The sequence below is a fragment of the Myxocyprinus asiaticus genome, chromosome 24, assembly GCF_019703515.2.
Source record: "Myxocyprinus asiaticus isolate MX2 ecotype Aquarium Trade chromosome 24, UBuf_Myxa_2, whole genome shotgun sequence".
Taxonomy (NCBI): domain Eukaryota; kingdom Metazoa; phylum Chordata; class Actinopteri; order Cypriniformes; family Catostomidae; genus Myxocyprinus; species Myxocyprinus asiaticus.
The window spans coordinates 26,969,085-26,994,703 of record NC_059367.1 but is presented as its reverse complement, the minus strand read 5'-3'; the positions used below and the strand labels follow the sequence as shown (position 1 = coordinate 26,994,703).

The 25,619-nt window shown below is 41.5% G+C and overlaps 1 protein-coding gene across 1 annotated transcript in view; it reads right to left on the bottom strand.

The window, feature by feature from the left end:
• Window positions 1–25,619, bottom strand: part of hmcn2 (hemicentin 2) — a 110,165-nt gene that overhangs the window by 11,692 nt on the left and 72,854 nt on the right. Inside the window, exons 53-77 of the mRNA XM_051654029.1 lie at window positions 25,063–25,207; window positions 24,845–24,972; window positions 24,353–24,509; window positions 23,804–23,925; window positions 23,115–23,279; window positions 22,898–23,005; window positions 22,536–22,670; window positions 21,754–21,888; window positions 21,258–21,527; window positions 20,418–20,608; window positions 13,544–13,757; window positions 13,284–13,418; window positions 7,451–7,641; window positions 7,279–7,360; window positions 6,941–7,111; window positions 5,537–5,689; window positions 3,851–3,988; window positions 3,441–3,562; window positions 2,732–2,972; window positions 2,558–2,617; window positions 2,306–2,425; window positions 1,871–2,005; window positions 893–1,012; window positions 504–629; window positions 90–218 (exon numbers count right to left, since the gene is read on the bottom strand). Of these exons, the coding sequence (XP_051509989.1) occupies window positions 90–218; window positions 504–629; window positions 893–1,012; window positions 1,871–2,005; window positions 2,306–2,425; window positions 2,558–2,617; window positions 2,732–2,972; window positions 3,441–3,562; window positions 3,851–3,988; window positions 5,537–5,689; window positions 6,941–7,111; window positions 7,279–7,360; window positions 7,451–7,641; window positions 13,284–13,418; window positions 13,544–13,757; window positions 20,418–20,608; window positions 21,258–21,527; window positions 21,754–21,888; window positions 22,536–22,670; window positions 22,898–23,005; window positions 23,115–23,279; window positions 23,804–23,925; window positions 24,353–24,509; window positions 24,845–24,972; window positions 25,063–25,207 (3,693 nt within the window). The remainder of the gene's footprint in view (window positions 1–89; window positions 219–503; window positions 630–892; window positions 1,013–1,870; window positions 2,006–2,305; window positions 2,426–2,557; window positions 2,618–2,731; window positions 2,973–3,440; window positions 3,563–3,850; window positions 3,989–5,536; window positions 5,690–6,940; window positions 7,112–7,278; window positions 7,361–7,450; window positions 7,642–13,283; window positions 13,419–13,543; window positions 13,758–20,417; window positions 20,609–21,257; window positions 21,528–21,753; window positions 21,889–22,535; window positions 22,671–22,897; window positions 23,006–23,114; window positions 23,280–23,803; window positions 23,926–24,352; window positions 24,510–24,844; window positions 24,973–25,062; window positions 25,208–25,619) is intronic.

The following is a 25,619-nucleotide window of genomic DNA, read 5'->3' as shown; positions in this document are numbered from 1 at the left end:
ATGTAATGCATTGTATTCTGAATATAAAAATAGCATACAGCACCTTTTATGTATGAGTGGCATTGCTTGACTGTGTTGATGAATCTCACCTAAGCAAGGTCGACCCATGCCTTGAGAGTGGTATCCTCGAGGACAAACACATCCATACCCACCAATAGTGTTCTGGCAGATTTGACTGTAGCGACACATGTGACTGCCATCCTGGCATTCGTCTATGTCTGCAAGTGACAGAAAGACATGTAAAATAATTTGTTATTACTAAGAAGAAAAAAAAAATCATGCACTTTAGATAACAGCTTTCATTAAATGTTTTTCTAATGGAAACAGGTTTTTTATATGGAAAAATAGATTTTAAAGCGCTACTTGCTAGAAAGACCTCATTCTATTGTTCTTGAGCCAAACTAACATAAAGGCTTTTTAACATTTATACAAAAAAGGTTCCTTGGAATATAATTTGTTCCACATAAAACACATAAATATTCAGAGAATGTTTGACACCTTACCTACACACACTCCATTTTCTGCTGTGGTCATGCCTGCTGGGCAGCTGTCGAAACACTGATACCCTCCATCCATGTTTCTGCACTGCTGATGAGCTGGACAGACGTTCCTCAAACATTCATTGACATCTGATTACACAAAAATATAAATTATGTTAGGTAATACTTAAAGCTTGAGTGAAGTGTTGATTCTATCTATAGTAGCTTAATATTGCCTGTGTGTGCTAAATGAATGCAATACATGGATCATTCCTAGATACTCAAGTATACAGATTCCGTGTGGCTTTGATCATTCCTAACTGGTTTGATAAGAGCCACAGACTTATTACATTGTACAAAATGTAGCCAATTAACCTCTGAAGTTTGATGCAATATTATAAAGTGACACCAACCTAGGCAGCGATGCCCCACCAGCTGGTATCCTGGGTGGCATGTGCAGCGGTAGGAACCCAGAGTATTGAAACACTGCTGCTGGCATGGAGAGATTGCTGATTCTTGACATTCATCCACATCTGAAAGACAATATCTGACAGTTTAATTTCCTCTGTGTTCTAATTTAGATTGTGAATGTTCTATTTGGTTCCTTTATTCTGAATAATCCCTTCCATATTCAGCTGGTTTTCAAAATGTTCTAAATATATTAGTAAGATATCCACCTAATTTTTATCTACTGTACTGTATGAATGGTGCTATATTAAAGGGAAAGTTCACCCAAAAGTAAAATTCTCTCTTCATTTACTCACCCTCATGCCATGCCAGATGTGTATGACTTTCTTTCTTCTGCAGAAGACAAAAAGATTTTTAGAAAAATATCTCAGCTCTGTAGGATCATTCAATGCAAGTGAATGGTGAACAGAACATTCAAGCTCCAAAAATCACATAAAGGCAGCGTAAAAGTAATCCATGAGACTCCAGTGGTTAAATCCATATCTTTAGAAGCTATATAAGTGTGGGTGTGAAACAGATAAATATTTAAGCTTTTTTTACGATCAGTCCCCACATTCACATTCTACTTTTGTTTTTGGCAATTCGCATGCTTCATGCATATCGCTACCTAGTGGGCTGAGAGGAGAATTTATAGTAATAAAGGACATAAATATTGATCTGTTTCTCACCCATACCTATTATATTGCTTCTGAAGATATAGATTTAACCACTTGAGTCATATGGATTACTTTTAGGTTGCCTTTGTGTGCTTTTTGGAGCGTTTAAATTTTGGTACCCATTCACAAAGCACAAACAACAGAGATATTCTTCTAAAGATCTTTGTTTGTGTTCAGCAGAAGAAAGAAAGATATACACATCTGAGATGGCATGAGGGTGAGTAAATGAGAAAATCTTCATTTTTCTTGTATAGTGGTCAAATTAACCTTCACAGCTGGTGCCCACCACGCCGGGTTTGAAGCCTGGGCCACACTTGGCATGACAACGATACGTCCCCACAGTGTTCACACACAGCTGGTTGGGATGACACAAATGTGAACCTTGGGTGCACTCGTCAATATCTGTGACACAACAAAATCAAAGTTTAGAACAGATCCGTTTCATTTCCAAGCAAAAGTCATTTAGAACTGCAAAAGCGATCTTTTGCCATCAAAGAGAGTTTACTTTTTTCCTTTTGTTTTTCAGTTTATTGTGCTGATATCTTCTTGGGACCTTATACTCAACCTCTATTATGAATCAAGCCATCAAAATCTCTTAAAGAGATCATTTACTGCACTAAAAGTATTACAGGTAGGTGAATTTTACTAAATCTCTGACATAAAATGTAGAAGGGTAGGATTAATGATTGATTTAGTTCTGACCTTGGCAGGTGTTTGACTCAGTAGAGATAGTGAATCCAGACGGACACACACAGGAGAAACCACCCATGATATTATTACATGAGTGGGAGCAAGGAGAACTGACTGCACATTCATCCTCATCTAAGGTATCGAACAAAATCAAAATAATTCACAACAATACATTCTATAAAAAGCTTTTCATTTTTAATAATATATTGAGATCTTTTATAGCTAATTAACTAATCTTAACTGCTTTAAAGATTATTGACATACCAGCACAGTAAGATGCTGTGTCCAAGACAAAACCTTTTGGACATGTTTCCCCGTCCCCCTCTAGACAGAAATGGAACACTGATTAAGCACGTTTGACTTGAGATATCATTTGTGAAACATATTACCACTGTATATTTGTGTAAATGAAGAAAATACATTAAAGTAATAACTCACCTGGTATGAGTAAGCTTGCAATCATCCTGAACTCTAGGCTGAGAGTGAAAAGGCTATAGGTGCTGGTTATTCCTGTCAGTCTGAGGAGTTGCAGCAGGGGCCCCTGACGACTCTCTGGCCCCTCAAACACCACAGAATGATTGCAGCGCAGTGTCATAGGAGCCCCATCCCACATGTGATTCTGTGAGGACCAGGAATAAAGCTGCCCGGAGCCTGTCTGCACATACGACTCGTCAAACTCCTGAGAAATAAGCAAATAAAGGAAAATGTTGATACCACATCCATCCTGCACTGTTCGCTCAAAAGGTTTGATATTAAGATGCTAAAACATGCAGGGCTTTTTAACGGTGTTCTCCTTTTTAACCATATGCATAAAAGTCTTAATGCTGAAGTGTGTCATTTTTTCAGTGTCATTAAAAAAAAAGAACAATTGTAGGTTGATTTCCCCAAAAGTTCTAACACTGTGGCTCTGTAGTACTAGTGTTTGTTTGAGCATCCCAACCAGCCAGATATAGCAACATTGGTTCAACCTTTTCTGTGAGTTTGGAGAAGGACTATTTGTTGACCTGATCAATGGTAGACAGGGGTGTCTATGTGTGTGTGAAACCTTAAAAAAAAAAAAAAAACATTATTTCTGCAATCCGTTTGGTGAGGCTAGTGGCGCAGAAATTACACACTTCAGTTTTAAGTTAGAGTTTAAAATACCAACCAGTAAATTGAGAGTAGATGACAAAAGTCTAGGAGGAACAAAGCCGTTGATAACAACGTCCACCAACAGAGCTCCCTCCGCATCGAGACCTCTGGCCACATGAGTCAGCTTCAAGATCTCTCCTGTGATTCCAACACCCAAGGCAAAAGACACATTCAGCAGGTAAACCTGACCGTCAGAGTATGCACTTCATGAGTTTAAACCCTTTTGAACAAAGACTATCTACATTTAAATATTTAAACATTTGAGTTTGGGTTTCTCCCCAGGAAATGAAAAGGGTTTTCATTCACAGGGAATGTATTTCTGTCCTGTGTACTACAAAATTGTTAATTCATGTGCTGCAATAATACCCATCAATTTAGCTCTTCAATTGGGCATGTTCTACTTCACAATCCATGAAAGGCTCTTACCTGTCTCAAACTCCAGTTGAGATTCCTGTCTGAACTGTCCTTGTGTAAGGGAGAAGCCATTCTGCATCTCCGGTGATTGATACACAGTTGTCCAGTAAATTGGGGCAAATACAGACACAAGCACTCGCAACAAAGGACCTGTAAAGCAGGCAAGTTTCACACTTCAATACATCAAATCCAAACAAAAGTGCTTTATTGAATCAATGCAACATGCGTATGTTTTAGGGGAGCGTATCTATGTTCCCAGGCTCCTATGTTCCCAAGTTCCTATGTTCCTCAGATTTATTTGGTACATACTGAACACATGAAAAAGGGTCCAAAATGGATCCGTATTGATGCATTACTCGGCCGAACGTGGTCAGATCGACCCCAAACTCAGGTCGAAGGTAGTCCTGGTGGTACCCGAGCGGATGATGGTAGTACATTCGGCATGGGAGCCGCGCGCCCCCCCGCGGCCGAACGTCCAACATGGACACTTATAGATGCATAACTCGGCCGAGCGAGGTCGGATTGGCCACAAACTCAGGTCGATGGTAGTCCTGGTGGTACCAGAGCGGATGATGGTGGTACATCAGGCAGGGGAGCCACAGTTGCAACCCCCCCCCATGGCTGAACGTCCAACACGGACCCATATAGATGCCATATAAATCTGGGGAACATAGGAATGACCCCTGTTTTAGAAAGTACTCTGATCATATTTGAACAGGGAGGAGGGTCTGTTATCCTGCAAGACTACTTCAAGACATGCCCACTACAAGGTAGGCCCACTACAAGTTTTGCCCCCCTTCAAATACTAGTGAAATGTTCGAGTCTTGCTAAAGTTCGATGTCACATTCATACACTGTTTGTTGAGTTTATTTGGAGTCCCGCAGCTACCCTACACCTACACCTGTCCCTACCCTTAAACAAATCCTAACCACAAAGATTAAAAAATGAAAAGTTTGTCAAATTCACTATACAGCAACTTAAAAGTTCTATTGAATAAAATCATACAGCCGAATCACTAGGTGGCGACAGTGATGTGAAATTTGATGAAAATGAGGAGGAGAAGAAGCTAGCCTTATGCTAAGCTAACAGGCTAACTTGTTAGCTTGTGAGCTAACCAGAGAAAACAGAACAGAGAAACAATTAATTTCACCATTTATATCTTCGGTTTAATATGATATGTGACATATAATTTAAGTTATTCTTTGTCGTAATAACATTGTTGAGACAGCATGAATTATACAGAGATTGCATAGGATTTTAAAAGTTCTTTCAGCCAATAGAATCACTTTGTGATCCAAGGAGGCATTACATCTTGGAGTGGGCATGTGGTGTAGTGGGTGTTCCTTGACGCTGTCAGATACACTTGGGAAATGGGGATGTCAGATGACAAACAGCCCATGTTCATGTTAACAAGGAACAACATCTGCTTAGCACAGTGTTTTTGTACAGGAAATGAAACTATTAACTAGGGCTAATTATTTATTTTCTTGACCCCTTGGAATCTGTTACGACAATGACAATCTAATGCTTTTACTTTTTGCCTCTAAGCTTGCATGATCACTTCTGTTCTTGTAAGTATTGTTTTGATTAGACAGGGGTGTGACGTAATGTTTGAGAAAACTCTGGAACATGATGAAATAAATGACCCTGTGTAAGCAAATGCATTGTATGTTTAATGTTTTTCCTGTAGTCACTTACCAACACTTGGTGGAATGTTGTCAACATGGGCCTCCAGTGTGCTGGTGCCCTCCACTGCATTCTCTGTGATATTGGCCTCCAGAAAGGCCACTCCAAACTCCTTCTCATTAACCATGCCTATCAGACTGCCTCGTGCACGGCGTGGAAACTCCCCTACACAACAGACAATAAGCAAGAAAGAGACATTATGTCAGGGTTCTTGTAGTCTGTACCATCACAGACTGTATAAGGCACATTTTTTTACACCAAGAGCTCATAAAATCCACAAGTTCAAATCTATAGTAATTGCCTGGTGGCTATGCAACTTTAGAGAGTCAGAAAAGTTGATCAGAATTATGTTTGATAGGCTACAACAATGAGTGCTTTTGAATATTAAGTAGTTGCTGGATTTGTCAAAGCTCCTGAGGTTTAGATAAGAGTTTTGACTAAGGCAATCTGTAGCAAGTAAACAAGACATCCTTGAGCACACTATGGCTGGGCAATGTGCAAGAAATATTTTCATGAAAAAAATGTCACAATTCATCGTCAATCCCACAGCCGAGAGACTGGTGAATATTCTTGTTTTAAAAATTAAATTAATTTATTAATAACACGAAAACTTAAACCAAAGATATTACTAAATTCAAATTGCACATCAAACAAATACAAAACAATTTTAGGTTCCAGGTGAGCTTGTTTAGGTTGTATACACATGTATAGGCTATAAGTGAACCAGCAGAGTTGTGTTCACAATGCATGTCAAGTGCGAACTGCTCCGTGGAAATAAAGATAACTCAGTTTTGAGCACCTCCTGAGATGGTCTGAGGTCATTTGTAGCATTCTCATAGACACTATTCTTGCAAACAGTTTTTAGACGACTGAAACAAAAAGAGTGAGAACTCTTTACATGCTTGTGTTCCACGAGACACGCTCGTGCTGAACACCTCTCAACAAACAACGAATCAAAGACCCACATCAAGCACGTGTCTTTGTGTCTAACAGCATTTCTTGTCATGTGTCATCATGAGACGTACAGTTAGCCCGCCACAGTGGCAGGTAGATGAGCAAAATGACCCTTTTATGTGGAGTTATGCTCTTGAAATAGTTGGTACATTAGGACAGAAGAAAATTGTGACCATAAAGTCACACAATAATGTTGTCTATTAAAGTCTATTATTTTGGTATCTTTGATTTAAAAAAAAAAGTGGTTTATCGTTCTATAGGCCCCTTCCTGTCTAATTTTGGTGTACTTGGCCAAAATAAGTTACAAAGTGTACCAGACTGCTGACAGTCAAAGGTCTGTCTCTTTGAGGCTAGGGTTCTAGCTCTAGAGGTCAGAAAATAAATGGTGTTCAATTAAGATTTTAAACGGCATGATTTGTTTTTGTTGTTAAGAAAACTATATTTGAATAAATGGAGATTTACCTGGACACAGTGAGGCCTGACATTTCCTGGAATCCACATTTGGACCCTCACACAATGGGCCCCCATTGGCTGGTGGTGGGTTGTTACAAAATCTGATTCGTTCCTGGATACCTTGCCCACAGCTGGCACTACATAGGCTCCATGCTTCCCAGTTTGAGTAGCCCCCTGGGACTACAATCAGAATGTAACAATGTAAGTAATAAACAGAATGTAACAATTAGTTTACACATACAATTGGGAATACAAAAGGTATAAAATGGCTTTAATAAAAGCAGTGAAATGGAAATTCTGGTTACACATGACAGAGATCTGATAAAAGCACTGATTTAATCATTTACCTTGTACTTTTAGAGATATTGTTCTTTCTGCAACACCTGCCTCACTTTCTGCAACACATCTGTACTCTCCTGAGTCCCCAATCTGGAGAACACACACAAATCTTATTCCAGCAAACCAAAAAGTACTAAATACTGCAACTTACACTAATAAACCTAATGATGAAGTGTTTACCGTGGCACTGTAGAGAGCAAGAGAGCCATTGCGGAGAGGATGAAACCGAAGAGAGCCAAGTAAGGGCTGGCCATCTTTGTGCCAGTGTAGAGAAGGGACTGGGTCCCCGCTAACAGCACAGTCCAGCCTGGCTACTTTACCCTGCACTACAGTCTGAATGGTGTGTGCCTCCCCTCTCAGCACCGGAGGTTCTGCAAAGACAGGTGTGATTAAACTGTCGATGGTACATCAACTATAACATCTGAGGTTGTTACCCCTCCTACCAACCACCAGAGGGAGCCCTCTCCCGAATACTAACTCTGTACTGTTTCTTCTTTGGTAACTTCCTGTTTAACTATATAAATACCATGCTGTTCCATTTTGACTTTGAAGTATTGCCAGTTTACCTTGCCTTACCAAGCGGTTTTCCATTGCTGATTGTTCACTTATGACCATTGCCTGTTTTCCTGGATTTACTGCCTTTGAATACCCCTTTGTTTTGTTTGCCTTGTTGGACTGTCTTTTTGGTTTATTGTTTATCGCCTGCTTAACAACTACCTCTATTTGCCTGCCGATTTGGATTGTTTGCTTGTGTACTTTAATAAACTTCCTGCACATGGATCCTAACACCGTCTCCATGGCCAGTTCATTACAGAATACTTCGCCAAACATGGATCCAGCGGAAGTTTCACAGCTCCAGGCCGCATTCGCGCAACAGTGCGAGGTATTAAGGGGTTACCAAGACCAGCTGAACAACCTACGAGCTGCCAACGAATGTTTGACACAATACATTCACTCACTGCCAGCTCTCCATGCTAAACCAGTAAGCTTTGCTCTACCTGATAAGTTTGATGGTTCTGCTGAAAAATGCCGGGGATTTTTACAACAATGCAAGGTATTTTTCTCAAATCAGCCTGAATCATTTGATCAAGATGCCAGGAAATATTATTTTTTTTTATGTCACTGCTTACCGGCAAAGCTCTTGATTGGGCCGCTGCTGTTTGGGATAAAGATACTCAAATCCAGGTTTCATTTGATTACTTCGTTCAACAAATCCACAAAGTCTTCGAGTATCCAGCGGGCGGCCAAGATATCTCCGTTCAGCTACTTCATCTACGCCAGGGTCATCGATCAGCAGCGGATTATGCAGTTCTGTTCAGGACACTAGCGGCTCAGAGTGGGTGGAATGATGTCGCTCTGAAGACTTTTCCGCAAAGGGCTTAACCTGAAACTCAGGATGGAACTGACCTGCAAGGGTGAAGGTACGAATCTTTCTGAATACATAATTATGGCCATCAAGATTGATAACCTGCTTCAGAATGCTTCACGGCCTCCTTTTCGCTTCACCTCGAATTCAACAGTCTCACTACAGGCCCAGGCATCCACTGTATCACCCGAACCCATGCACATTGCATACAGTCGTGTTTCCATGGAGGAACGCCAACATTGACGCAACGAAAACCATTGCTTTTACTGTGGTTCACCAAGTCATTTCAAATGCTGCGTGTCCACACAAGAAATCAAGTTCCCCTGTGTCAAGGCAGCACGTGAGTACCATGTACATTATATCACCCATCTCACATCATTTTCTGTTGCCTGTAGAGATCTCCATTGGTGATCATGTAAAATGTGCTACAGCATTAGTGGATTCTGGGGCTGCTGTTAATCTCAATCAGGAGATTGTTCAAGAACTCAACATACCCACCATTGAATGCTTTCCTAAGATTAACATCACCACTGTTGACAATGCACCTATTGGTACTGGCATAACACAACAGACTGTTCCTATAACCATCAAGATTGGACTTTTTCCATGTAGAGAATCTCTCACTATGTCATCAACTCACCCAAGCACGCTCTTATCCTGGGTAATCCCTGGCTGTCCATCCACGACCCATCGATATCCTGGAACCAAGGTGAGCTCACACATTGGTCAAGTTTCTATCATAAACATTGTCTCCATGTTGCTGTTTCCAGGCCTTGCCTTATCACCAGTATTGAGAGTCCTGAATCACAGAAGGAGACCATGATTCCCAAGGAGTATGCAGAGTTCAGTGAAGTGTTTAGTAAGATTAAAGCTACACAACTTCCTCATTGTCCATGGGACTGTGCTATTGAACTTCTGTCCAATACAGCTCCACTGAGAAGCAAGGCCTATGAATTGTCATGCCCCAAAACCCTTGCCATGGAGAATTGCATTGAGGAAGCCCTTGCCTCCGGTTACATCCATCCCTCCACCTCCCCAGCTGCTGCAGGTTTCTTTTTCGTAGAGAAGAGGGATGGAGGTCTATGTCCCTGTATCGACTATCGAGGCCTGAACTCTGTCACCATAAATTGTTATCCATTACCACTTATCCCCTCAGCCCTTGAACAACTCTGTGAAGCCAAGATCTATACCAAACTTGATCTAAGGAGTGCTTATAATCTCGTCAGGATTCGAGAAGGGGATGAGTGGAAGACTGCTTTCATCACCACCAGGGGGCACTATGAATATTTGGGCATGCCGTATGGACTTGCTAACGCCCCCTCAGTTTTCCAGTCCTTTATCAATGAAATATACAGAGACTTACTAAGTCATTGTGTGGTGGCCTACATTGACGACATCCTCCTCTACTCACAAAACATGGAACAACATATCCAGCAGGTCAAGACAGTCTTATCACATCTCCAGGAACACCAACTATGTCAAGGCAGAAAAGTGAGTTCCATACCTCTCATACCACTTTCCTGGGTTACAATATTAGCCATCAAGGTGTGGAGATGGATGTCTCAAAAGACAGTAACAGCAGTCACTGAATGGCCTCGACCTTCTAAAATTAAGGAACTACAGCGGTTCCTGGGCTTTGCCAACTTCTATCGCCGTTTCATTTGGAATAACAGTACCATTGCAGCACCACTCGTGTCGCTGCTCAAGGGAAAGCCAAGCAAGTTGCTATGGAACGATGCCGCATGCCAAGGCTTCATCTCCCTCAAGTCAAGATTCACGACCACTCCGATACTGAAACATTCTGACCCCAATCTTCCCTTCGTTGAGGTAGATGCTTCAGACTGTGGGATTGGAGCGGTCCTGTCACAACGTCACGGAACACCAGGCAAGCTTTACCCTTGTGCCTTTTTCTCCAGGAAGTTGAACTCAGCTAAACGTAACTATGATGTGGGGGCATAAATAATTACTTTCCATGAAAGCGGCACTCGAGGAATGGCGTCACTGGTTAGAGGGGGCAGTCCACCCATTCAATGTTATCACCGATCAAAAGAGTCTCGAATATGATGGTCATTGTTTTTCACCAGGTTCAATTTTACAGTCACTTACTGTCCTGGCAGCAAGAACAGCAAGGCAGATGCACTATCACGCAGACATGATCCACCTCACCTCCAACCTCACCCTGGTTCCATCCTGCCACCATCTGTCTTTATAGCACTGATTAGCTGGGACATCATGGAGATACGAGCACAACAGCATGAACCATCACCACCTAACTGCCCCCCGACCAAGCACTACGTACCCCAAGCTCTACGTCAGAGGACTATCCAATGGGTCCACACTTCCCTGAGCACAGGACACCCTGGTATCCAAAGAGCTGTTACACTGGTACGTAATTCTTCCTGGTGGCCATTGTTGATTCATGATGTGACTAACTATGAAGTCTTGTCAGGTGTGTGCCCAATCCAAGACCCCCAGAGAACTGCCAACGGGGTTGCTTCAACCACTGCCCATACCACAGAGACTATGGTCTCACCTGTCCATCAACTTTGTCACAGACCTGCCAAACTCCCATGGATATACTACCATTCTGGTAATAATTGATCGATTTTCTAAATGTTGACTTGTCCGTCTCAAGGGTTTACCCACTGCCATGGAAAGCGCTAATGCTTTGTTCCACCAAGTGTTTAGGATCTATGGATTACCAGAGGACATTGTGTCCGATCGAGGTCCACAGTTCACGTCCCGAGTTTCACAGGCGTTCTGCAAACAACTGGACATTAATGTGAGTCTCACCTCTGGTTATCACCCTCAGGTCAATGGACAGGTGAAACATCTAAACCAAGAGATTGGCAGATATCTTCAGAGTTATTGTAGCTGTGAACAGGAGAAGTGGAGCGACTTCCTGCCCTGGGCCGAATATGCACAGAATTCCCTCACTCATACCTCTACGGGTTTAACCCTCTTCCAATGCGTGCTGGGCTACCAACCCCCGATGATCCCTTGGTCAGGAGAACCTTCTATGGTGCCAGCGGTGGATGACTGGATTAGACGAAGTGAGAGGGTGTGGGACCGCGCACATGTCCGGCTACAGCGGGCGGTCTGAGCGCAACGCTTCCAGGCTGACCGACGGAGGCACCCCCATCCCAACTATCAGCCAGGACAGAGGGTCTGGTTGTCCACAAGGGATCTCAAGTTGCGGCTACCCTGCAGGAAGCTCAGTCCAAGGTATGTGGGTCCTTTCAGAATTATCCATCAAATAAAGCCAGTTACTTACCGTTTAGAGCGTCCTGCTAATTACCGCATTTCTCCTTCCATGTGTCCTTGCTGAAACCCGTCCACTTGGCATCTGGCTCTGGAACCATGGATTCTGAGCCTCCACCTCCATTGGATGTAGATGGAGCCCCAGCGTATATGGCCAGTGAGATCATGGACTCAAGACGACGAGGGAGCCAGATCCAGTACTTGTGGACTGGGAGGGCTACGGACTAGAGGAGAGATCATGGGTAGCTGCCAAGGACATGTTGGACCCATCCCTGATCCAAGAATTTCATCATGCCCATCCTAATTGTCCAGCACCACGACCAAGGGTATGTCCCGGTAGAAGAAGACCAGGAGTTGTTCGTGGGGGGGGTGGTCTGTAACATCTGAGGTTGTTACCCCTCCTACCAACCACCAGAGGGAGCCCTCTCCCGAATACTAACTCTGTACCATTTCTTCTTTGGTGACTTCCTGTTTAAACTATATAAATACCATACTGTTCCATTTTGACTTTGCGAAGTATTGCCAGTTTACCCTACCTTACCAAGGGTTTTTCCATTGCTGACTGTTTTCTTATGACCATTGCCTTTGGATACCCCTTTGTTTTGTTTGCCTTGTTGGACTGTCTTTTTGGTTTATTGGATTATACCGCCTGCTTAACAACTACCTCTATTTGCCTGCTGATTTGGATTGTTTGCTTGTACTTTAATAAACTTCCTGCACATGGATCCTAACACCGTCTCCATGGCCAGTTCGTCACATCAACAGCAATGATATAGAAGCCACAACATCATAGAACATAGCAAACACTACTACTTGGACAGTTCTACCGGTTTTGAAGACATTATTTTACTGCCCTGAAAAAGTTCAAACTGTTGTCAATGTAGTTATGACCAAAATTAAGTCTCATAGACTATGATCTGTCCTGTGACGTGCAGAATGAGACTATTTGATAACTGGCTGGACAATCTTAAAACTTAAGCCATTTTTCTCAGTGTGTGTGTTGGCGTAATTACTGTGTTTTGGCTTTATAAGGCAGTATGAATTAGTGATACACCAATATATCAGGTAGGCTGTTAAATTGGCTGATATTTGGCCATTTAGAAATTATGGCCTAATTGGCTGATTAACAGAAGCAACAAACCTTTAATGCAAAAAAAAAAAAAAGTATCTTTGTGTAAGTAAATATTGCTTAAAGATGCTTGTCTAAATTTCAGCATCTTAATTTTTTCATTTTTGTTGCCCATATATATATTTTGCCATTATATTGGCAATCGACTACTCTGCTCCCAAGTTATTGGCATCAGCCACTGAATAACCAATGTCAACCACTCATATACATTATGAATACTTGTTTATAGACTTTCCAAAAAGTCAAAGAATGCATACCTCTGACACGTACAAATGAGAGTGCCCGTATAGAGCCAACAGTGTTCTCTGCAATGCAAACGTAGGTGCCGCCATCTCTTACGGTGACATTCTCAATAATCACTGAGCTTCTACCAGATCCATCAACACTTGCACCTGCAGGTAAAACACGCAAAAAAGAGCATTGCTGTGATTCTGATGACAATATGAAGTCATACAGCTGCCAGCTCTCAGCAGAAAATCAAGGGAAACAAAATAAACCAAGACAGATGCTCTCATACCTGTATAGGGCCTGTTGTTGGCTGTCCAGGTTATTGTGGGGGTTGGAGTACCCTGAGCATGGCAGGAAAGAGTGAGACTGTGACCTTTATTCACAGTCACATCACCAGGTAACTCTTTAAAAGCAGGTCTCATGTTGACTGACAGGCGAATGTCCCTTCGAGTTGTTCCAGCAGTGTTGGTAGCTACACAGGTGAACAGACCTGCATCACCAGCCTGGAGATAGACAAAATAACATCAAATCAAATCAAATCACTTTGTCACACAGCCATATACACAAGTGCAATGGTGTGTGAAATTCTTGGGTGCAGTTCCGATCAACATAGCAGTCGTGACAGTGATGAGACATATACCAATTTACAATAACATCAAATTAACACAACACAATTTAAACATCTGTTATACACATAATTACACTCAACAATATACAAATAATAACATACACTGTACAGTATACAATATGCTGTTTTTTTGTTTTGTTTTGTTTTTTTACTATATAGATACACATTATTCAATAAAAATTAAAAATCTATTTAAAAAAAAGTATATATATATATATTATATATATATATAGAATGTACAGTATTGTACTGTATTGACATTCAGGCTGTCGGTTGATAGTCAGTTGTTAAGAGAGAACATAATATAATAATAATAATAATAATATAATTTATGACAGTCCGGTGTGAGATATAAGAGTAAGGGTAATAAAGTGCAGTGCTGATGTATTTTGATCATGGGAGATCAAGAGTTCAGAAGTCTGATTGCTTGGGGGAAGAAGCTATCATGGAGTCGGCTGGTGCGGGTCCTGATGCTGCGATACCGCCTACCTGATGGTAGCAGTGAGAACAGCCCATGGCTCGGGTGGCTGGAGTCTCTGATGATCCTCCGAGCTTTTTTTCACACACCGCCTTGTATATATTTCCTGGAGGGAGGGAAGCTCACCTCCGATGATGTGTCTGGCAGTTCGCACCACCCTTTGCAGTGCTTTGCGGTTGTGGGCGGTGCTATTGCCGTACCAGGCGGAGATACAGCCAGTCAGGATGCTCTCCATAGTGCAGGTGTAGAACCGTGTGAGGATGTGGCAGTTCATTCCAAACTTCCTCAGCCGTCTCAGGAAGAAGAGGCGCTGATGAGCCTTCTTCACAACGACTTCAGTGTGGACGGACCATGTGAGTTCCTCAGTGATGTGGACACCCAGGAACTTGAAGCTGCCGACTCTCTCCACTGGTGCTCCATTGATGGTGATGGGACTGTGTTCTCTGTCTTTTCTTCTGAAGTCCACCACAAGCTCCTTTGTCTTACTGACGTTGAGGGAGAGGTTGTGCTCCTGACACCAGTGTGTCAGGGTGTGCACCTCCTCTCTGTAGGCTGTTTCATCATTGTCAGTGATCAGACCTACCACTGTCGTATCTTCAGCAAACTTAATGATGGCATTGGAGCTATGTGTTGCCACACAGTCATGTGTGTACAAGGAATACAGTAGTGGGCTGAGAACACAGCCCTGCGGGGCTCCAGTGTTGAGGGTTAGTGATGAGGAGATGTTGCTGCCTATTCTAACCACCTGGCGTCTGCTTGACAGGAAGTCCAGGATCCAGCTGCACAGCAAGCTGTTTAAGCCCAGAGCCCGGAGTTTCTCATCTAGCTTGGAGGGCACTATGGTGTTGAATGCTGAGCTGTAGTCTACAAACAGCATTCTCACATAAGTGTTCTTTTTTTCCAGGTGGGAGAGAGCAGTGTGTATTGTAGATGCAATGGCATCATCAGTGGAGCGGTTGTTGCGGTAAGCAAACTGCAGCGGGTCAAGATTGAGTGGCAATACAGAGCAGATGTAATCTCTGATTAGTCTCTCAAAACATTTGCTGATGATGGGGGTCAGAGCAACAGGATGCCAGTCATTTAAACAAGTTATTTTTGATTGTTTTGGTACAGGCATAATGGTGGATGTTTTAAAGCATGTGGGGACTACAGACAAAGAGAGGGAAAGGTTGAAAATGTCCGTAAAAACACCAGCCAGCTGGTTCGCGCATGCTCTGATGACGCGGCCCGGAATGCCGTCTGGGCCCACGGCTTTGCGGATATTCACCCGTCGGAAGGATCGTGTTACATCCACTACAGAGACGGAGAGTGAACTAACCTCTGTAGCTTCAGCCTCGAGAGCTCTCTCCGCGAGGGCGGTGTTATTTCCCTCGAAACGAGCATAAAAAGTATTTAGCTCATCTGGTAGAGAGGCAGCGGTGTTCATGGCGGAGTTTTTATTCCCTTTAAAGTCCGTGATGATGTTAATTCCCTGCCACATGCTTCTAGAGTTGGTGGTGTTAAACTGTCCTTCAATCTTGTTCCTGTACTGGCGTTTTGCCATTCTGATAGTTTTTCGGAGGGCATAACTGGCTTGTTTATGCTCCTCCACGTTCCCGGAATTAAAAGCGGAGGTCCGCACATTAAGTGCAGCGCGAACATCGCTATTGATCCATGGCTTCTGATTCGGATAGATTCGTACAGTTCTGGTCGGAATCACTTCCTCTACGCACGTTCTGATGAAACACATTACGCTATCAGCGTAAAGCTCGATGTCGTCATCAGAGGCGGACCGGAACATCTCCCAGTCCGTGTGATCAAAACAGTCTTGTAGCATAGAGTCTGATTGGTCCGACCAGCACTGGATCATTCTGAGGGTGGGTGCTTCCTGTTTCAATTTCTGCCTGTAAGCGGGCAGAAGCAGAATGGAAGAGTGGTCCGATTTGCCAAATGGTGGGCGGGGGAGGGATTTGTAGCCATCCCGGAACGGAGAGTAGCAATGGTCCAAAACCCGGTCCCCTCGTGTGTTGAAACTAATGTGCTGGTGATATTTTGGTGCGACTGATTTTAAACTGGCTTTATTAAAGTCCCCGGTCACAATGAACGCGGCCTCAGGGTGCGTGGTTTCCTGCTCACTTATAATCCCATACAGTTCTTTGAGTGCCCGGTCTGTGTCGGCTTGTGGGGGAATGTACAGGTGCATCTCAATAAATTAGAATGTCGTGGAAAAGTTCATTTATTTCAGTAATTCAACTCAAATTGTGAAACTCGTGTATTAAATAAATTCAATGCACACAGACTGAAGTAGTTTAAGTCTTTGGTTCTTTTAATTGTGATGATTTTGGCTCACATTTAACAAAAACCCACCAATTCACTATCTCAACAAATTAGAATATGGTGACATGTCAATCAGCTAATCAACTCAAAACACCTGCAAAGTTTTCCTGAGCCTTCAAAATGGTCTCTCAGCTTGGTTCACTAGGCTACACAATCATGGGGAAGACTGCTGATCTGACAGTTGTCCAGAAGACAATCATTGACACCCTTCACAAGGAGGGTAAGCCACAAACATTCATTGCCAAAGAAGCTGGCTGTTCACAGAGTGCTGTATCCAAGCATGTTAACAGAAAGTTGAGTGGAAGGAAAAAGTGTGGAAGAAAAAGGTGCACAACCAACCAAGAGAACCGCAGCCTTACGATTGTCAAGCAAAATCAATTCAAGAATTTGGGTGAACTTCACAAGGAATGGACTGAGGCTGGGGTCAAGGCATCAAGAGCAACCACACACAGACATGTCAAGGAATTTGGCTACAGTTGTTGTATTCCTCTTGTTAAGCCACTCCTGAACCACAGACAACGTCAGAGGCGTCTTACCTGGGCTAAGGAGAAGAAGAACTGGACTGTTGCCCAGTGGTCCAAAGTCCTCTTTTCAGATGAGAGCAAGTTTTGTATTTCATTTGGAAACCAAGGTCCTAGAGTCTGGAGGAAGGGTGGAGAAGCTCATAGTCCAAGTTGCTTGAAGTCCAGTGTTAAGTTTCCACAGTCTGTGATGATTTGGGGTGCAATGTCATCTGCTGGTGTTGGTCCATTGTGTTTTTTGAAAACCAAAGTCACTGCACCCGTTTACCAAGAAATTTTGAAGCACTTCATGCTTCCTTCTGCTGACCAGCTTTTTAAAGATTCTGATTTCATTTTCCAGCAGGATTTGGTGCCTGCCCACACTGCCAAAAGCACCAAAAGTTGGTTAAATGACCATGGTGTTGGTGTGCTTGACTGGCCAGCAAACTCACCAGACCAGGTATTGTCAAGAGGAAAATGAGAAACAAGAGACCAAAAAATGCAGATGAGCTGAAGGCCACTGTCAAAGAAACCTGGGCTTCCATACCACCTCAGCAGTGCCACAAACTGATCACCTCCATGCCACGCCGAATTGAGGCAGTAATTAAAGCAAAAGGAGCCCCTACCAAGTACTGAGTACATATACAGTAAATGAACATACTTTCCAGAAGGCCAACAATTCACTAAAAATGTTTTTTTTATTGGTCTTATGATGTATTCTAATTTTTTGAGATGGTGAATTGGTGGGTTTTTGTTAAATGTGAGCCAAAATCATCACAATTAAAAGAACCAAAGACTTAAACTACTTCAGTCTGTGTGCATTGAATTTATTTAATACACGAGTTTCACAATTTGAGTTGAATTACTGAAATAAATGAACTTTTCCACGACATTCTAATTTATTGAGATGCACCTGTACACAGCAATGATAATGACCGCTGTGAATTCCCTCGGTAGCCAGAATGGTCGACACAGAAGCATAAGAAATTCCAGATCAGGAGAACAGAAAGACTTGATGGAATGTACGTTCCTCTGATCACACCAGGATTTGTTGATCATAAAACATACACCACCTCCTCTAGTTTTACCTGAGAGGTCTTTCGCTCTGTCCGCTCGGTGCATGGAGAACCCCGCGGGTTCAATGCCTGAGTCTGGAATCTCCGCAGACATCCAAGTTTCTGTTAGGCAGATAATGCAGCAGTCCCTCATCTCTCGTTGGAAAGAGATCCGCGCTTTCAGCTCGCAGAGCTTGTTATCCAGAGACTGAACATTTGCCAGTAGAATAGTGGGTAGCGGGGGTCGATTTGCGCGGCGTCTTACTCTGATGAGAACGCCGGCTCTGTTTCCCCTTTTCCTCCTGCGTTTCCACGGCCGTGCTGCCCAGACAAAGGGCTCTGCTTGCGTGTTTGTAAACAGCGGGTCGGCATTGAGGAATGTGAAGTCCGGTTTTCGGTGTGAGATCGCTGAACCAATGTCCAAAAGTGTTTGTCTGTTGTAGACAATAAGGCAGACAACATCCAAGACAAAAAACATAAGAACTGTGAACAAAACAAACAAAACATTGCTTTGTTGCTACATGACTGCATACACCTGTACACCTACTTATTCATGCAATTATCCAATCAGCCAATTGTGTGGCAGCAGTGCAGTGCATAAAAACATACAGGTCAGGAGCTTCAGTTAATGTTCACATCAACCATCAGAATGGGGAAAAAATCAGTGATTTGATCTCAGTGATTTTGGACCGTGGCATGACTGTTGGTGCCAGACGGGCTGGTTTGAGTATTTCTGTAACTGCTGATCTCCTGGGATTTTCACACACAACAGTTCAACGGAGATCGGCCAGACTGGTTTGAGCTGACAGAAAGGCTACGGTAACTCAGAAAATCACTCTGTATAATTATAGGGAGCAGAATAGCATCTCAGAATGCACAAAATGTCGAATCTTGAGGCAGTGGGCTACAACAGCAGAAGACCACGTCGGGCACTTTATTAGGACCATAGCGAAATTAACATTTAAGGCAATTAAGAGGCAATTATTTGCATTTAAGATTATGGGGACATATTATTTTAAGCCATATAAAAACACGCAGCATGGAGCCTGTTATGTCAAATATTTTAGCTGAATTAATTTTTTGAAAAATTCATTTATCTGAGGAATTATGTCATTACTCATAAAATCAAATCAACACCAAATACAAAATTAGCTATACATAATGCACTAGATCAGGCCTAGAATAGAATATTATGAAATGCATAACATTTGAATTTAAATGTATCTTATTTTATGTAATGTTAAATATGTATCAAATATATTCTATAAAGTAAAAAAAAACAAAAAAACACACACACATATATACACACACACGCGCGCGTGCACGCGCACTATTTTTGGCCCCAACATTTTACATTTCTGGGGTGTTTTTGCCCTGAGCCCTGGATAATTTCTGACCCTGCAGCACATACAGGGACGTGCACAGGGGGTGGCTACACTGCCCCTTTGCCCTCCTTGGCTTAGGTGCCCCTCTGGAGAAAGTAATTTAATTCGTGTATATTTTTATATATACAGTACATTAATAATAAATAGAACAACACTGTCTACGTGATTTAAAAAAAAAAAAGATTGGTTTATGTAAGCATGCGCTAAATGGCCGTCTTCGGCTGTTGCGTTGCATCTCTGTTTTGCAGGCAGCAGACCAGCAGCAACAGCGGGAGGAGGAAAGGGGTCCTAAGTGAGTCCACTTAACACTTGACAAGCTTGATGCACATTAATTAGTAATGACATTGCTTGAGTGGGCCCAAATGCATTAAAAATGTGCATTAGTTAAGACGAATGATCAGATTGCAGAGCTAATGTATGTCTCTAAAAATTAGGCTAGTAGTTTTCTTTCATTTTGTTGTTGTTTAAATGTAAATGTGGGCTGACCAATTACTACAATTGCTGCAGAGCTATATCATGAAGTAATCATATGAATGATAAAGATAAAGTGAGCCATTGAACTGTTGCTGAACTGAATATCCAGTTGCTGTCTGCAACAATTAAAGTATATTACAATTAATGTGTATTAAAGTATACTGTATATGCATATATAAAGCCTATGTCAGTCCTATATATAAAAATTACAGTTAAGCCAGTGATAATAACAATTAAGTAACCATGGAATTTAACTGCAAAATGTTAAATAACAGTTTGGGCACGGCCCTGAGGACATATACAGTATACACACATGCACATACTGACCTCTGCCCTTTCGATAATCAGTTCTCCTGACCTCAGTAGAGTGAATTTGCCTGACAGGTTTGGCACTGGGTCTCCTTGTTTCTCCCAGCTAACTCTGGGCTCTGGAAGCCCCTGAGCTGCACATGGTAACAGTGCTTGAAATCCCTGGATGACTGACATCTCTGTTTGACCAACAGAAATCTGGGGTGGGACTAAGAAGGAGAAACAAATACAGATATTTATGTACAAAATGTAGGTACAAAAAATGTCAATGCCATTAATAGGTGCCACTGTTGCTTAACCTTAAAACCACAGTTTGTTTTATGTACAAATGTAATGCTATGGATAAGTCCTGTGAAGTCAGTTTTATTTGAATGGCACTTTTCACAATACTTGATGTCCAAACTTTTTGTAAATCAGTTTCAAGATTTTTCATTAAAATATATGAGAATGTATTTGGGAAAGTGTATATTTTTAGTGCTGTATCTTGTCACCATTTCTTAAGTTTTTCAGCATTTTCATCTTTTTTCTTCACTAGCTCATTTTAAATGCATTTTTAAAAACACAAACATTCAAAGTAGTCTCTCAATTAATATGGTAATAAAAACTATGTAAAATAACTATAAATTAGTTAAATGTTTTTAGATTGAATATCCTGTGGGACATGTTTACTTCTCAAAAGTAGATCATGTCAGCTACCAACATATGGTTTCAAAGCAGCTTTACAGAAAACAGTTCACTTGATACTCCCAGTGAGCAAAAAGTTAATAAAATCCTCAAAACTGTCATGAACATCAGATTAGAACTTAGATTTCTAACAAACATAAAACAGTGGTTCTCTTTGTATTGTATAGAACTCACTTTGCAGAAACAGTCTAACGTCTTGGCTGGCTTTTCCAACATTGTTTTGGGCTGAGCAGGTATAGATTCCTGCATCGCTACGTTGAGTGGCGGTAATGTGTAGGGTGCCGTTGGAGAACAATCTCTGGTGCGTACCCTCCACCACGGGCCTACGCTCCCTGTGCCAGGTCACCTCTGGCTTTGGCTGGCCATCAGCAGTGCAGTCCAGGCTGACCGGCTGGCCAAGAACTGCGGTGTACTCCAGACGAGGCACAGACAGCACTGGAGGAACTGTCAGCAAAACAGTGAGAGAACTCAGTGATCACTCAGTAGTCATTTTATTTTGTTGATTGTTTTGAAGTCACTTTTCAGATCACTATTCAGATTACTGAGCTTAGATTGTCTTAGATATTTGATTACATTTTTTTTTTTATGACAAAAAAAAAAACAAACAAAAACAAAACATGCAATTGAACTGTTGCATAAAGGCAGACTTAGTAAAATAAACATGACATACCTTGCAAAACTAGATGAGTCTGTCCCATAGCAGTGCCTGCTTCATTCTGTGCCAGGCACTGGTATGTTCCAGCATCTCCAAGAGTCACCCGTGAGAACTTCAAAGCTCCACTGGAGAGTAATGTCAGTCTATGACCTGAAAAAAGTACCCATGAACACTGTGTATATACTGTATGCTGGACAATTATGATGCTTGGCACTTTTAACAGTGTAAATACAAAGCTGAATTTAAAAGGTGCATGTTGAATTTAAAGAGAGAACGTTCCAGAATGTTCATACATTTTTCCTGTTTTATAATGCTAGATGACGCATTCTTTGTATAGCTGCAAGAGAGTGCCAACATTCCAAACTAGAACGATTACTGAATAAGGATTTTTAAAAAATCATTCAAATTCATGCTGATTTGCTAATGAATCATTCAGACTTATCTGTGAACCAGTTTGGTTGATTCATTGAAATGAACTGATTCATGAGAACGATTTGCTCACAAATCAGACATCACAATGGCTTGCAAGTAAAGTTTACTCTACTAAAGAGCAATGTGTAGCCTATGAAATATTTTAAAGCAGAGCATAACTAGAGAAATATATATTCATCACTGCAATTTCCATGACTTTAAAGAGCATTCTAGTTTCCATGACTTTAAAGAGCATTCTAGTTTCCATGACTTTTCCGGGCCTGGAAAACATTTTTAAAATGTTTACATATCCAGGTTTCCCATGATCATTTCAGACCGTGTCACCTGTCCAGTACTTTAAAACACTAAGCTACCAACAAACCAACCTGCCATAATAGGAACACCTTCTCGTTGCCATGTAATGGTGGGCCTAGGGTATCCGTGTACTTCACAGGGTAAAACCACAGAGTGGTGTAACACTACCTGAACTCCCTCTGGCATGGGCCTAATCTCTGGAGGCTCTAAAAACACAAATGCACAAACAACACAAGTAAACAGATATTTTTAGTAATTAAAACCTGAATTACCTACTGAAAAGACCAGTTTACACAAGCATGGATTTCCATTCAAAATATGCTGGTATTTTCAACAGGGAAGGTTGTTTTTCATTATAAAGAAGTTTTCAATTTATTGAATAATCACTTTAAAAACCTAGGTTAAAAATGTTACTAATACATGTGCATCTTACCCTGCACAGTAAGAGTAATGTGTTTGTAAGCCACTCCAACTGAGTTGCGGGCTGAGCAGGTATATTTGCCTGCATGGCTAGGTGTTACAGCCAGGATCTCAAGAGCACCTACATCACAATGGAAAAACTATGATTACCACAGCATAAGAATATTAAAATACCTAAATAACAACTGGAAGTCTTAAAAGTATGCAGACAGTGTTTGTTTCAGATTCACCTGTGGGCAGTACTCTGTAACTGCCCCCTCGAGCACCCAGCTGCATCCAGTTCTTGTTCCAGCTGATGACTGGCTCTGGCCGCCCCGTGGCATGACATGGCAACACAACAGGGGACATTTTAACAGCTGTAACACTGCTGACATCATCTTTAATTACAGGAGGAACTGAAAAATATGGAGAAAACAATATGAGTTCACAATATGTTTCATGATTCAAAATATTAAATCAAGTGTAATCTGCAAACAAATTAAGGTATAGCTTTTCTCAGAACTAACTTTGAGCCATGTTAGCAATTAATTAACCAAATGCAGTCAAGGGAATTTTTAGTGTATATCTGAAGTCAGTTCTCCTCAAGGTTACACAGGTGTTCTAGCAGAATAACAACAGGATTATTTCATCACATTAAATATGGACATGTTCCACTGACAACCAGAAAGTGTACAAAATAACTACTTTTTTGTGATTTTTACTTTTTGAAAAGTGTGTTTTTGTCATTTTTAGTTCAAATAATTGCACTTAGATTTATATTTTGGTATATAATTCAAAGACATTAATGCATTAAGTGTGGCTTCAGTGTCCAAATACTTGTTGGAGCCACTTATGAGTATGTATTTTACATCTCTGCTGATCATCAATAAATATGTTACACAATAAATGAAAAGACAGGATTTAAATCTCCAACTCAAACCTTGAAGAATGACCTCAATGACCCTTCGCTCTTCTCCAACTTCATTGGTCACTGTGCACTCAAAGTAACCCTCATCTTCTTTAGATGGGGTGGGGATGACCAGAGAGCCAGTGGACATTAATCTTCAAAACAAAACCATTTGGTAAAGATTTGTTAACCTTACAATAGTAAAAAAATATAACTGTATTTTTAAGTCTGTTATGTTCAGATAAAAACATACACATAAGAATGAGCATCTCTCAGTGGTACATATATGTGTATATAAGAACTGTAAAAGTATGTCTCGCAGAGATTCCTCTGGAATAATTCCAAATATAGTTACCGCACAGTGTATTTTTGCATTTACTGTAATAATGAAAGAAAACAAGCTTGGCAGATGGGTATTTATTCTAAACAATCCTGTTTGTACAAATTATAACTGACATGAAAAGGAAGGCATTACATCTAGATTACTGAGATTTTTAATAAATATAATGAGCCTACACACTGCATCTATTAAGGAATCAAATCAACTGTAAAAAAACAGTGTTGTACTGTGGTAGTGCACACCTGTAAGTGCCAGACTGAAGATCCACATTGAGGGGTGTGCCATTCCTCTTCCAGCTTACCTGAGGGGCAGGTATGCCAGTGCTCTCACAACTTAACACTGCTCTCTGACCTGTGACTACTGTTACATTAAATGGGCCGGGTCTGATCGAGGGTCCCACTGGAAGGTTAAATGAAAACAGTAAAGACTCAGATTAGCCCTGTTGACACTGTCAATATAAGACATCTTCATTTCATTGATTGTTTTTGGACTGTTTTTGGATTAATAGCAACATTACAACTACAAAGTTGCAGTCTAAATAACTCCGTAATGAGGTTAGTAAAAATGGCATCATTCCTCTTTAGTACAGAGAGACAAAGTGTTAAGCCAAGTTAGGAATGGCATGCTCCCATACTACTCTTACTATTTCTCCCATAGACAGACATGGAAAAAAGTAGTAGGCGAAAGTATGGGTAGTATGCCATTACGAACTCGCCCTTAGTGTTCTGCAGTACCGTAGACTCTCAAGTCCATGCCACGATGGTCTGATCCTGCTTGGTTAGATACACTGCAGAAGTAACGTCCAGCATCAGACAACTGCGCTGCCTCAATACGCAAAGAGCCCTCTGACAGCAAAGTGAATCTGCAAGCAGAGAGATTGAATTCAGCTGGTGAGCACCTTTAAAAAATCAATTGAGCCAGTTGAGAATATTTGCTTGAGGTTCAAGCTTACCTGTTATTGTGAAGTGGGACTGGGCCACCATCTTTCCTCCATAAAACAGAAGAGGAAGGCCCTCCTTCCACCTCACATGGCAGCACTGCATCCTGATTGACATGTGCTACGATCAGTGAGCTACCCTCTCTGATGACTGGCGGTACTGGGTGAACATAACAATAAGCTGTTTTTTCTACATAAGAGGTTAAAGTCTTTGTTTAAGAACTGACAACATTACTGTATGCTTGGCTTACAAAATTTAAGGGATAGTTCACCAAAAAATCCTTTGGAGAATGTTCACACTGTTCTTTTCCATAAAACAAAAAGCATATAGTTACCAGGGACAGTCAAGCTCCGAAAAAGATAAAAAATAGCACCATAAGACATGCAAGAACCAATGTCATTTGGCATCATTTATGTAAAATCTGGCACAACGCGTTTTCACGTGCCAAATTTTAATACGCACATGCACAATTTTTTTCCACAATTAACGACTTAAATTTCAGTCTGTTCCTCACACAAAGCTATCGAATGACTTTAAAAAACTTGGAATATTGTGCAAGAGTCATAAGGAC